The 14,348-nt window shown below is 43.4% G+C and overlaps 1 protein-coding gene across 1 annotated transcript in view; it reads right to left on the reverse strand.

Annotated features, from left to right (window-relative positions):
• Positions 1-14,348, reverse strand: part of LOC132829115 (gamma-interferon-inducible lysosomal thiol reductase-like) — a 62,137-nt gene that overhangs the window by 24,541 nt on the left and 23,248 nt on the right. Inside the window, exon 3 of the mRNA XM_060846438.1 lies at positions 11,358-11,432. Within this exon, the coding sequence (XP_060702421.1) occupies positions 11,358-11,432 (75 nt within the window). The remainder of the gene's footprint in view (positions 1-11,357; positions 11,433-14,348) is intronic.

Below are 14,348 nucleotides of genomic sequence, written 5' to 3' on the forward strand. Positions count from 1 at the left end.
CAAGGATTTTTCATGCCTCCTTCTAGCTCTCAGAAGTTAATTCTTTAGTTCCTTCCTGGCTACCTTGTAACCATCTAGAGTCCTGTCTGATCCTTATTTCCTCAACCTTAAGGTAGCTTCCTTCTTCCTCTTGACTAGGTGTTCCACATCTTTTGTCATCCAAGGTTCCTTCACCCCAACATTCCTTCCTTGCCTCAGTGGGACAAACATTTCCAGTACTGTCAGCAAGTGCTCCCTAAACAACCTCTACATTTCTGTCATGATTTCCCTGAAAATATCTGCTCCTAATCTATGCTCTACAGTTCCTGCCTAATAGTGTTGTAATTCCCCTCCCCCAATTAAATACCTTCCCATACCATCTGCTCCTATAGTATAGTAAAGGTCAGGGAGTTGTGATCACTGTCACTGAAATTCTCTCTGAGAGATCTGACACCTGGCCTGGTTCATTGCCAAGCACCAAATCCAATTCCCCTCTAGCTGGCCTATCTACATATTGAGTCAGGAACTCTTCCTGGACACACCTGACAAAAACTGTTCCATCCAAACTGTTTGCACTAAGGACGTTCCAAACAATGTTAGAGAAGTTGAAATCTCCCCATGACTATAACTATTACATCTGCATCTTTCCAAAATCTGCCTCACAATCTGCTACTCTGTGTCTCTGTTGCTGTTGGGGGGTCTATAGAAAACTCCCACTAAAGTGACTGCTCCTTTCCTTTTTCTGACTTCCACCCATACTGACTCAGTAGACAAACCCTCCTCGACAACCTCCTTTTCTGCAGCTGTGATACTATCCTTGATGAGCAATGCCACTATCCACCTCTTTTACCTCCCTCCCTATTCCTTTTGAAATATCTAAACCCTGGAACATCCAACAACCATTCCTGCCCCTGTGACATCCCCATAATGGCTATAACATCATAGTTCCAGATACTGATCCATGCTCTAAGTTCATCACCCTAATTCATGACACTTCTTGTGTTAAAGTAGACATACTACAGACCCATCACCCTGACTGCAATTTTGCCCTGTCAACTATCTATCCTTCCTCATAGACTCTCTGCACGCTGTACCAGCCACCCCATCCTCTGATCCATAGCTCCGGTTCCCATCTCCCTACCAAACTAATTTAAACCCTCCCAAAGAGCTCTCAAAAACCTCCTTCCCAGGATATTGGTATCCCCCAGTTCAGATGCAACCCATCCTCTTTGTACAGGTCCCACCTTCCCCAGAGGTATCTCATTGATTCACACATCTGAAGTCCTTCCTCCTACACCAGCCCCGCAGCCATGTGTTCATCTGCACTCGCTCTCTATTCCTCGTCTCACTAGCCAATCCTGAGATTACTACACTGCTCATCCTGCCTTTTAGCTACCAACCTAACTCCCTATATTCACTTTTAATATCCTCATCTCTTTTCTTCACTATGTCATTTGTATCGATGTGTACCATGACTTCTGGCTGCTCACCTTTCCCTTAAGAATCCTGTAGACTCATATCAAGACATCTCTGAGTATTGTGAGTAATTTTGGGCCCCATACCTCAGGAAATATGTATTGGCTCTGAAACGGGTCCAGAGGAGGTTCATGAGAATGATCCCAGGAATGAAAGGCTTAACATACAAAGAACATGTGAGGACTCTGGGACTATACTTGATGGAGCTTAGAAGGTTGGGGGCCGGGTCTGATTGAAACTTTCAAAAGACTGAAATCCCTGGAATGAGTGGACGTTGGGAAGATGTTTCCATTGACGGGAGAGATAAAGACCCAAGGGTACAGCCTCAGAGTAAGGGCAAGTCCTTTTAGAATAGAGATAAGGAGAAATTCTTTGTCTAGAGTGTGCGTGATGAATCTGTGCAATTCATTGCCACAGAAGGCTGTGAAGGCCAGGTCATTGAGTATACTTAAAACAGAAATAGATAAACTCTAGATTGCCAAGGGGATCAAGGTTACAGCAAGAAAACGGGAAAATAGGATTGAAAATCCTGTCAGCCTTGATTGAATGGTGGAGCAGGCTCAATGGGCCAAATGGCCTAATTTCTGCTCCTATGTCTTATGGTCTTATATCCTGAATAGTAGTTTCTCAAAGTTTCCCTATCACTGAAGTTAAACTGACTGGCCCAGTAATTACAGGCCAATTTCCCTACCAAACTTTGGTCCCAATTTCTTTGGCCCAGTTCTGTTCTTGCACAATTGGGGTCAGTTCTCTGCCAGTTGATTTTTCTTACTATGGATTGTGTTGTGGACTAGGCCAGACCACTGAAAACATTCTTAAGCAGGCAGCCCCAGACCATAACATTGCAATTTGTTTCAGTAAGTGTACAGTGAAAAGTACTCAGAGTAAGACAGCTAAGTTGACTACTAGATTTGAAAACAGCCAAAAATTTATTCACAAAATTAAACAATGAAACACAAAGAACCAGAATTAGTTATGTTCTTCCGAATATACACAACAGTCCCAATAAGCAAACTTTCTTTAAAAACCAGTATGAATGGAACATGCTTACAGGTTGAAGTTGAAGGGAAGAAAGAGAGAGAAAGAGAGTTTCCACACAGCTCCCTGTTGAACTTCCGACCAGTTCAAGACTGAACTAAAGCTGCTCAACTCAGCTTGAGAGCTGACCATTCCCCTTTGATTACACAGGTCACTTCTAAAACATGACCACTTTGGCCTGAAGTCTCATCTGTTTATATATAAACAAAAGGCCTCTCAAAATCCTTTTCATCTCTGTACCAAATCAGACTGATCGGAGCCCTGCCTGGTTTATTGAAAAAGTCAAGGACAGAGTCTCCTTGAGCCTAGGAACAGCTTTTAGAGAAACAGGCACTAGCTTTATGACAATTGCTCTTTGTCATTTCTCATCATCATCCTAACTGTTATGATGCAACAATCACTGCCTCCTAAATGCTCCGACACTGACATTTGATCTACACTGCCACTTAATTCCAAAGACCTAGGTGTAGTGGTGCCTCCTTTCTTGTTGGACTAGACGTAACAAGAAAATCCTCTTGAACATAAACTAAGAATATTTATCACTCACTATAAGTTACTCTACTAGTATTCCATTCGATAGTTGGATAATTAAAGTTTCCCATTATAACCACGCTGTGATCTTTATACCTCTCTTTAATTCCTTGCAGGTTGGTTCTCTACATTCTTTCCACTACTTGGTGGTTTATAGATTACATCAAGCAATGACTTATTCTTTGATTCTAACTAAATCAATTCTGTCCTTGAACACTCTGAGACATCCTCTTTCTCCATTACTGCAACACTCACCCGAACCAAAATGCTACCTCACCCACTCTTATTCTTTTCCTGTTTTCTGAACATTTTGACCCCAGGAATACTTAACATTTAGACTTGCCCTTCATTGAGCAAGGTTGCCAAAATTGCCACAACATCATAACCTCATTAAGTAATCTATATCTGTGACTTCCCACTTTTATCCATTGTACCCATGCATTCGTATACATGAAGTGTAACCCTGATTTAGACTCCATTACTCAATATATTAACTTGTTTCTCACTATTCTAGTTCTATTTGTCTATACCAGCACTTTGTGGACCCTGCTATTATTCTCTAATTTTCTCTCCTGATTCCTATAACCCTGCTGAGTTAGCTTAAACTCTCCCCAATGGCATTAGCAAGCTATCCACAAGGATTCAATCCTGGCTCTGTTCAGTTGTAACTTCTCCAGATTATCCAATCGTCATCTGCCTAGCATCAGTCCTTGTGCTCCAAAAATTAAAATTCTTACACTGCATCATCTTCCCAACCACACATTTGTCTATCTTGTCTTCCAAATTCTGGAAGTTTTCAACTGACTTCATAAATTCCAATTGTTAAATCAAACCAGAGAACCAAACATCCTGGGCCACTTCTACACAACCAAGAAAGAGGCCTACTGCTCCATCCCCTCCCCACACTTCAGAAAATAAGATCACAAAACTGTGTTCCTTCTCCCAGCTTACAAACAGAAGCTGGAATGAGAGGACCTTCACAAAAAGAAGTGCAATGCAGGTCTGAGGCTGTGGAAGATCATCTCTGTTTGGAAACGATGAACTGGATTGTGTTCAAGTACTCAGCAGAAAACCTAGATGAGTACGTCACCACCATCACAGGCTTCATTAGCAAATGGGTAGATGACCATGTACCAAAGATGCCAATCTCAGTATTTCCCAACTGTAAACCTTGGATGAACCAGGAAATACACTTCCTACTGAAGACCAGATGGGCAGCATTCAAGTCTGATGACCCAGACCAATACAGGGAATTCAGATATGATCTCAGCAAAGTCATTAGGAATGCCAAGTACTGGACCAAGTTAGAGGTCCATACCAACCAAACAGACTCCCACCACCTATGAGGATGGGAGGAAGAGCGCCTTATCTTCTGCCTAGGAACCCTCCAACTACAAGGGATGAACTCAGATTTCTCCAGTTTCCTCATTTCCCCTCCCCCCACCTTGTCTCAGTCCCAACCCTCGAACTCAGCACCACCTTCCTAACCTGCAATCTTCTTCTCCGCCCTCATCCCCACTCCGGTCTATCACCCTCACCTTAACCTCCTTCCATCTATCTCATTTCCAACATCCCTCCCCCAAGTCCCTCCTCCCTACCTTTTATCTTAGCCTGCTTGGCACACTTTCCTCATTCCTGAAGAAGGGATCATGCCCGAAATGTTGATTCCTCTGCCTGACCTGCTGCGCTTTCCAGTAACACATTTTCAGCTCCCACCACCTATGGCAAGGCCTAAACAATATTACAGGATACAAAATGAAAGAGGTCAAGAGAGCAGACAAAGACACATCCCTCCCTGATTGGCTCAAAGCTTTCTATGCTCAGTTTGAGCAGAATGCCAGCGGCCCAGTTACGCCTACTCCAACAGCCCCAGACATACCTGCTCCCTCTGTCAATGCTATAGACATCATATCGGTTTTCGTGGGAGTCACCCCAAGGAAAGCAATTGGCCTGGATGGTGTCCCTGGTCGAGCACTCAGATCCTGTGCGGACCAACTGGCAGAGGTATTCTCCGACATCTTCAGCCTTTCCCTTCTACAAACCAAAGTCCCCGCCTGCTTCAAGAAGAATACCATCATCCCAGTGCCCGATAAAGCACATGCAAAGTGCCTTAATGACTACCATCCAGTGACTCTGACCTCAATAATCATGAAGTGCTTCAAGAACCTGGTCATGGCCCAATCAACTCCAGTCTCCAAGCCTGCCTCGATCCCCACAGCTTGCCTACCAACATAACAGGTCCTCAGCGGATGCCATATCCCTGGCCCTGCATTCTTCCCTTGAACATCTGGACAACAAGGACACCTGCTCATTGACTACAGCTCAGCCTTCAACACTATTATCCCCACCAGACTGATTGCAAAACTCTGTGACCCTGGTCTTGGCTCCGCCCTCTGCTTTCTAATCCACAGGCTGTAATCAATGAAGACAGGTAACTGCACTTCCTCCACAATAACACTCAACACTGGAGCCCTTGTGTTCTCAGTCCTCTACCGTACACCCTGTACACCCACAACTGTGTTGCCAAATTCCAGATGAACACCATCTACAAATTTGTTGATGACACCACCATAGTTGGCTGATTATCTAACAACAACGAGTCAAAATACAGAAGGGAGATAGAAGGTTTGGTGACATGGTGCAATGAAACAATCTCTCTCTCAATGTCAGCAAAATTAAAGAACTAATCATTGACTTCAAAAACAAAGGAGGAGAACATGTCCCCACCTACATCAACAGAACTGAGGTTGAGAGGAAGGAGAGTGCCAAGTTCCTCAGGCTGATAATAAATAACAATCTGTCCTGGACCTCTCATGTAGATGCGATGGTCAAGAAGGCACAACAACACCTTTTCTTCCTCAGGGAGCTTAGGAAATTTGGCATGTGCATATAGACCCTCACCAACTTCTATAGATGCAGCACTGAAAGCATAGCAGTTTGGTATGGCAACTACTTTGCCCAGGACTGTAAGAAACTACAGCAGGTTATGTGCACCGCCCAGACCATCGCAGAAGCCAACTTTCCAATCATGGGCTCCACTTACATGGCTCATTGCTGCGGAAAGGCTGCCAGCATCATAGAGGACCCATTGCATCCTAGTATGATCTCCTACAACCTCTTCCATCAGGCAGAAGACATAGAACACTGAACATATGCACCAGCAGGAACATTGTCTTCCAGGCTGTTATTAGGCTGATGAATGGACTCTCTAGTCTCAAGTAATGCTGACTTTGCCAACATTGCCTAGTGCACACCCTGTGCAATATAGCCTATATGCCTCTGTCTAGGTTTTTCTGATCTGTAGAGCCTTGCTTACTATGATCTGCCTGTAATGCTCATAAACAAAGCTTTTTGCTATACTTCGGTACACGTGACAATAAATAAATGACTCAATCAAATTCACCTTCCTATCTTTGTCATTCTTACCAGTATGGAGCATGACACCTGGTTGCTATCTCTCCCCCAGAAGAAAGTCCTGCATCCATTAGTGGGCGGCACGGTGGCACAGTGGTTAGCACTGCTGCCTCACAGCGCCTGTAGACCCGGGTTCAATTCCCGACTCAGGCGACTGACTGTGTGGAGTTTGCACGTTCTCCCCGTGTCTGCGTGGGTTTCCTCCGGGTGCTCCGGTTTCCTCCCACAGTCCAAAGATGTGCGGGTCAGGTGAATTGGCCAAGCTAAATTGCCCGTAGTGTTAGGTAAGGGGTAAATGTAGGGGTATGGGTGGGTTGCGCTTCGGCGGGTCGGTGTGGACTTGTTGGGCCGAAGGGCCTGTTTCCACACTGTAAGTCTAATCTAAATCTAAATCCCTGACTTAGCATCAGGGAGGTAAAGACCATCTTAGAGTCATATTAACAGCTTCAGGAACATCATTTTAAAAAAATGTATTCATGGGTTGGGGGCATTTCTGACTCGGCCAGCATTTATTACCTCCATCTCTAATTGCCCAGAGGGAAGTGTTATGAAGTTGAAGACATGTACTGTACCTTTAAGAGAGAGTGAAAGCTGAAAAGCTGGCAAGCATGGTCATGTGATCAACTAGCAGGCACAAAGTGTATTGGGCAATTTGAAGATGTAACATTTTGGCTGCAACCTAGATACATGAACTGTTTTCAAAGCAGTTTGAATTTAGACAATCAGTTTAAATTATGCCCCTAGATACTAAAACCCAATCAAATTCAAATCTTACTATTTTAACAACATTGGACCAATGAAACAATCTAAAGTTTGGTGTATAAAAGTTGACATTTTGGACAGTTAGGCAGAAAAAGAGCATTACCTGCCATTGTCAGACAGACTGCCTGAAAACTCTCTATCAAAAGTACCTTTTCATGTGAAATATTTGTGCAGCAGAAGACCAAAGACAAACCAGGAAGATTTACAAGCAGAGAAAGATCGACAGTGCCAAATTTTGAAACTTGAGTTGCTGTAAATTTAATAGGAGCTTTACTGGATCAGTAAGTTGTTACAGAGAGGGAGGTAGATAACAAAGCTTTAAGAGAATGGAGACCTAGAGACGTAAATAATTGTTGATTAATGTTCATTTTAGAACATTTGAACAATGTTCAATTGTTATTTTTTTCCTTTATGTAGGAGAATTTTGGTAGTTCTCTGTCACTCATACTTTAGCAGATTACAAGGTGAGGTGAGTTTTTCTATGTGTTTGGTTTAATTAGCAGAAAGGTTCACTGCCATGTCATAACAGAAGAGTCAACTACATTGCTATGTAGTGTGGAGACACATGTAAGCTGGACCAGTAAGGATAGCAGTTTCCTTCCCTAAAGGTCATCAGTAAACTAGCTGGGTTTTTCCAACAATCAATAATCAACAATGGATTCATGATGATTATTAGATTCTTAATTCCAGTTGTTTATTGAATTTGAATTCAAGTTCCACTATCTGTCATGGAAGAATTTGAACTTAGGTCCCTAGAACATTACCTAAGTAACAGTGCAGTGATAACACTGCTAAGCCATCACTTCCCTCATGAAGAAATACCTTGGTGACTCTAGCCCCTTGCTCAAGCTCCAAAACCTGGAGGTCAAGTTTGTGCAGCTGATATCATTTCCTGCATATGGGCTCACCTAGGTCAAGAAAAGTATCTCCAACTTCCCATGTGCTGCAAGATGAGAATTCCACTTGGCCAACCTATTTTTGTACAATCTTGGAGTCATAGAGGTTTACAGCTTTGGCCCAACTTGTCCATGCCGCCCAGTTTTCACAACTAAACTAGTCCCATTTGCCTGCATTTGGTCTCTATCCCTCCATACTTACCCATCCATGTATATATCTAAATATTCTTACATGAAAAAATTGTACTCGCTTTCACCAATACGTCTGGAAGCCCATTCCAGACACTCACCACCTTCTGTGTGAAACATTTGCCCCTCTGGTCCCTTTTCTATCTCTTCCCTCTCACCTGAACCCTTATGACCTCCAGCTTTCGACTGGGAAAAGGGCTGATTGGCATTTCCAGAAAAGCAATGAAAGAGTCTACATCTGTGTATCTGATACAACACATTGTAAAACTGTTCAAGTAATCCAACCAGTTTTGGTATTTTCTTTTATTGATCATTGAACTGTGTATGTCTGTCTTTTATGTGAACAGGAGCTGAAGACAAATACTTCTAATTTAAAGCATAATCATTCATTAGAATAATTTGCTGTTTAATTTTTCTCTGCTTTTTGTCTATTTAATAAATTATGATGCAAAACTTATATTAGGTTATATTCATTTGCGAAGTTTGGGGTATATGCAAGTAGGAAACATTAAAGTAAATATTAAGGGCCTTTAAAGGTTTAATTTTACTGTGCTGAAAATGCAAAGGTAGAAAGGTTGATTTCATTCAGCTGTCTGTCTCCATGTCATAACAATTATATTAACTTATTCTTATAGTATTAACTAAAAACTGGAAAATAATATGCAGCAGAAATGCTTTGCCCTTGTTCACAAATTATCTTCCACAGCAGTGCCGATATATTTGTTCACCCTGTGCTAGTTTTGAAACTTACATTTTGAAAGTCATTGGAGTTGAAACATAATTCCAAACGGCAGCTGCTCCATAACGAATCAACTCATGACCTTCTTGTGATGTTATTCAGACAACTTACATCACTCTTTGTGTTGTTTTATCAAATCTCAACTGCCTCCCCTTCATTTTCCTATGATCTGAATGTGGAGCCATAAAGAAGAGGGAGACATTGCTGGGAAGATAGAGACCAGAAGGAACCATCAAGGATGGAAATCTTTCTGTGAAACTGAGGCAAGAGCAAGGCCATACTCTTTGGGAACTGGGCCAACCAATCCTCGATCCCCTTCACCGTCAGGACTGACCACCTGAAGGTGCTGGGCATTTGCTTCGGGGGGCTGAGGAGTGTGCCAAGTCTTGGGAGGAGTGGATCAGGAAAGTGAGGCAGAAACTAGGCAGATGGGAGCAAAGGTCACTCTCCATTGTGGGAAAAAAAACCTGGTCATCAGGTGTGAGGTACTGTCATTGCTGTTATATGTTGCATAGGTCTGGCCTATTCACAGAACCTGTGCTGCCACAGTCACCCAGGCCATCTTCCACTTCATGTGGAGATCAAAGATGGACCGGGTCAGAACGAACACCATATATAAAGGTCTGGGCAACGGGGGGAAAAGCATGCTCAATGCCACCCCCACCCTGATGGCCATCTTTGTGTGTGTTTGTGCGTGGATCCCCAGTACGCAAACACCAAGTGTCACTATGTACTGAGGTTCTACCTGTCCCGGTGTTGCGAAGGATGGGCATGGCCCCTCTGCCGCAGAACGCTCCAAGTAGTTGGACCGTTCCATATCACCTGTCCTTCATGGAGAAATTTATGAAAAAAACACCTTTGACCACAAGTCCATCAGGAAGTGGTCAGCACGTAGTATCCTTGAGAGCTTTCCGGAAAAGGAGAGGGCGGATCCTGTTGAGTGTTTCCCTGAGCAGACTGTCTCAGTCATTTGGCAGAATGCCTCATCACCAGAACTTTCCAACTAGCACCAAGACATGGTTTGGCTGGTGGTGAGAAGGGCTCTGCCGGTGAGATCCTTTATGCCGCCCGGACTCTCTGCCCCACTGCATGCTGCCCTCGAAGCGGCTGTGGAAGGGATGAGACTGTCACACACCTCCTTCTGGAATGGACTTGAAAGGAAGTCTGGAGAGGAATGCAGTGGTGTTTGTCGAGGTTCATCCAGAGCAGCTCCGTGAAGCAGGACTCCGTGCTCTATGGTCTGTTCCCCGGGATGCACATCGAGACGAACATCAACTGTGCCTGGAGGATCATCAACTCGGTGAAAGATACTCTTTAGTCTGCCCGAAACTTGATCTTCCAGCTGAAGGAGTTGACCCCGACTGAGTGTTGCAGACTGACACATTCCAAGATCCAGGACTAGGTGCTGAGGGACGCACTGAAGCTTGGGGCAGCTGCTGCCAAGGCGCGGTGGGAAAAGACCACCATGTAAGGTCTGCCTGCCTAAGAAGAACAGGGGGCCCACTCAGTAATGGGGTTTGCTGACGCCTCAGCGGAATATCTGGATAGTCAATTTACAGATTTGTACATACGAATGATTAATTCTGATCTCTGTATGTAAAGAAATGGAATGTATACATATGTATGGCATCACCATTTTTATAGATATCAAAAATAATTTTATGAATTAAGTATATTTTTGAAATTAAAAAAGAGGAGCATGGCAGTAATTCTTGCACTGAACACCTGAAATTGAAGAACTAATTCAATATGTGTTGACCTAATGTTTGAACCCATAATGTTAATGCATGAAAAACCAGAAGAACTGCAGTTGCTGAAAATCAGAAACAAAAACAGAAATTGCTGGAAAACCTCAGTAGATCTGGCAGCATCTGTGGAAAGACATCAGAGTTAACGTTTCAGGCCCACTCAGAGCTAACATCACTAAATTCGAAATGTTAACATTGATTTCTCTGCACAGATGATGCCAGACCTACTGAGCTTTTCCAGCAATTTCTGTTTTTGTTGACAATGCATTATTTGCTTCAGCTCACTCCTAAATTATCAGCTCCAATAATAAATGAGTTGCATTCACCTTGAAGGCTACAGAAAACCCCAGCACCTGGATTTCTGTGATGGGTTGCTGCCTAAATACAAATTCAACGGACTCCTGACTTGAATGGACAAAGAACAATGCAAACTTCTGGAGTGATGCCTGTGATGAAAGGTACATTTGCTTCTTGCCCACCTCACTGGGACTTGGTGGACCAGTTAATGCCTGAGAAATGGGGACTGCGGAGTTGTATTTAATAATTGTGATTGAAATGCTTGATAAAGTGCAATAAGATTTGTACCTGGATGGTGTTCCCTTGGCACTCACCCTCTCCATGTTGACAGTGGAACCGCCAATTCTGGCCATCTTGAATCTCCTGTGAAAAGAAAGTATTTGAATGTTTTTGAGATTTTTCATAGGAAAGAATAACATCAGCTATCTTGCCTGTTCCCTAAATAGCACATTTTAAAATATATTTTAAAAATAAACTTTGAGAAATTACAGTAATGATCAAATATTCCAATGGAATTGTTTGTGTGTTGCTTATGTTAAGGATTTTATTGAGGTTTTATTTTCCCAAAGGCCTCAGCATCTTCCAAAGGTCTGAGTTTGAATATGAAAATTTTGAAGAGCGGAGGCCAAATCTTACATCTTTTGGTCAAAGCTGAGTTATATTGATTTTTCTCCATGAGGCCAACCAAGATTTCTCACCACATCTTACCAAATTCACATTATTAACTATCTACTTGCCCCTATGGCATTGCTCGCCAATGAATTCTACATCACCTTACCACATACAGTTCTGGAACAACTAGACATTCACTGGATATTTTTTGTTGTTATGCCTCAATAGTCTTACCAAAGCATAGGGACTGCTCTCTCATTAGAGGGAGAAGTGACTGGTGGTGATTTAACCTGTAGACCACCAGACCCTAAGCAAAGGAGAGTCCTTCCTGGTAACCTCAAACCGGTGATGGGAATTGAACCCACGCTGTTGGCATCACATTACTCTATCAACCAACAATCCAGCCAATTGAGCTAAATCAATTTCCATTCACTGGATATCCACCCACAAAATGGTGCCAGACACCATTAGCACCATCTCTAAAAGGCTGCTGTGCTCCCAGACAAGCACTGACTTTTCGAAGGGGAAGATGGTGCCACAATTTCTCAACAGATACCTGGAGCTTCTGGTGTGGTCCAGATGAGAACATCCTCTTCCTGGAGGAGTGGCAGAGGAGGCCAGACCGCCACATTCTGCCAGCTCTGTCCAAATCACTGTCTATGCCAATACAGTCTCTCCCATCGGGAGGAATGCCTATCAATACCTCAGTAAGATCAGTCACCTTCTTTGTTCCAGCAAGGGAACTGTTGCCTTTTACATTATGCTACTTTGCACTTGGCAGCTATGTTTGCCACCCCTCCCATCTGCCACCTCACGTTCATTCCTGCACCTACCTCCACCCCCCCCCAGACTAATGTTCTGCCACCCTCACTTTTGCTTGCAACATCGTGCCTCAATCACTCTCATTGGATCCCAACTGCCCACATAACTACCATGAATAGCCTCTGATCTGCTTACTCACTTCCTCAGGACATCACACATCCTTTACAGTAGAGAGGTTAGAGAGGGTGCAGGCCTGTGACCTGTACAGCATCTGCCTTTAGGCATCCCCTTTAAAAGGCCTCACATGGATGTATTCTGCAGCCCTCTCCCTCACAAGTTGAAATGCTAATCCCACTCACTGCAGGAAATCAGTCCCAACTTCTCAATCTATCCTCATAACTGAGCTTCTTATTCCTGGAACCATTCTTGTAAATTGCTTCTGCACTCTCTCCAATGCATTCACATCTTTCCTATAATGTGTGGTGCCCACAATTCTACACAATATGGCAGCTGAAGTCAAGCAAGTGTTGTCCAGTGCCTCCTTAAAACAACTTAGACAACTCCAACTAGAATGTTGTGAATGAATTTGTCCAGGTGTCCTACAATACTGAACTGTCAAATCAGTATGAACACAAGCCGGTTTCAATATAAACAGTCTTCACTTTATTAAGAAACAAGTTGTAATAATCATTAGTAAAAACAAAACTAGCTGTAATCCTATTTGGCTCCTTAAGCTTATAATAATTCCTGAGTCTCTTTTAGATTTATGGAATTGATCTCTCTCTCTGTGTCTTTCATTCTCTTTCTCTCTCTCTTTCTCACTCTCTCTCCCCCTCTCCCTCTCCCTCTCTAGGTGGTCATGCTGATCGCCTTGGAAGGCTTCTAGAAGATCTAAGAGATCGGTCTGCAGGTGAGCCCTGTTTTTACACCTTTTTGGTTAGTTTTCTGGAGCCTTCTCAAATTCTAACCAATCAGAGAGACACATCTACTAGTTTGAAACATTGTCAGTCATTTGGATAGCTGACTACTGTTTGTTTCTTTCTGTAACAGGAACCAGTACCTTGCTGTCTGGGCCCTTCTTTGTTCAGTGGATATGCCTCCCCAGGATAACTGTTGCCTTTTACGTTATGCTCATGTCATTAACACCTAGCTGCTGTGTTTGCACTGTGTTTAGTGTGTGGTGTTTTTGGTGATTTCAGGGTTTTTTTTGGCCAATGTACCCAGCATCTCTTGCTGTTTGATCAAATTAGCGCTGAACTGAAAATGTGTTGCTGGAAAAGCGCAGCAGGTCAGACAGCATCCAAGGAACAGGAAACTTGACGCTCTGGGCATAAGCCCTTCATCCTGATGACCTGCTGTGCTTTTCCAGCAATACATTTTCAGCTCTGATCTCCAGCATCTGCAGACCTCACTTTCTCCCCTGATCAAGTTAGCAATCTACCTATGTTTTGCAGTCAGCAGACAGTGCCTTGTACAAGCTTAGCATTACCTTCCTGCTCTTGTACTCTGCGTCCCTATTGCAAATATGTGCAGGTTTGATGAATTGGCCACGCTAAATTGCCTAAAGCTTCCTGAGATGTGCAGGGTAGGTAGATTAGTCATGGGAAATGCAGGGTGAGGGGATAGGGTAGGGGTATCTGGGTGGGATGGTCTTTGGAGGATCAGTGTGGACTTATACAGTCAGAGAGTCATAGAGTCCCACAGCACAGAGACAGGCCCTTTTAGCCCAAAATGTCCATGTATGCTAACCCCATTTCCTTGTACTTGGCCCATATCCTTGAAACCGTTCCTATCCATGTATTTGTCCAAATGTCTTTTACATGTTGTTAATGTACCCACCTCAAACACTTCCACTGGCAGCTCATTCCGTATGCGTACCACCCTCTGTGCAAAAAAGTTACCCCT

This window comes from Hemiscyllium ocellatum, chromosome 28 (genome assembly GCF_020745735.1).
Source record: "Hemiscyllium ocellatum isolate sHemOce1 chromosome 28, sHemOce1.pat.X.cur, whole genome shotgun sequence".
In the NCBI taxonomy this organism is placed as follows: Eukaryota; Metazoa; Chordata; class Chondrichthyes; order Orectolobiformes; family Hemiscylliidae; genus Hemiscyllium; species Hemiscyllium ocellatum.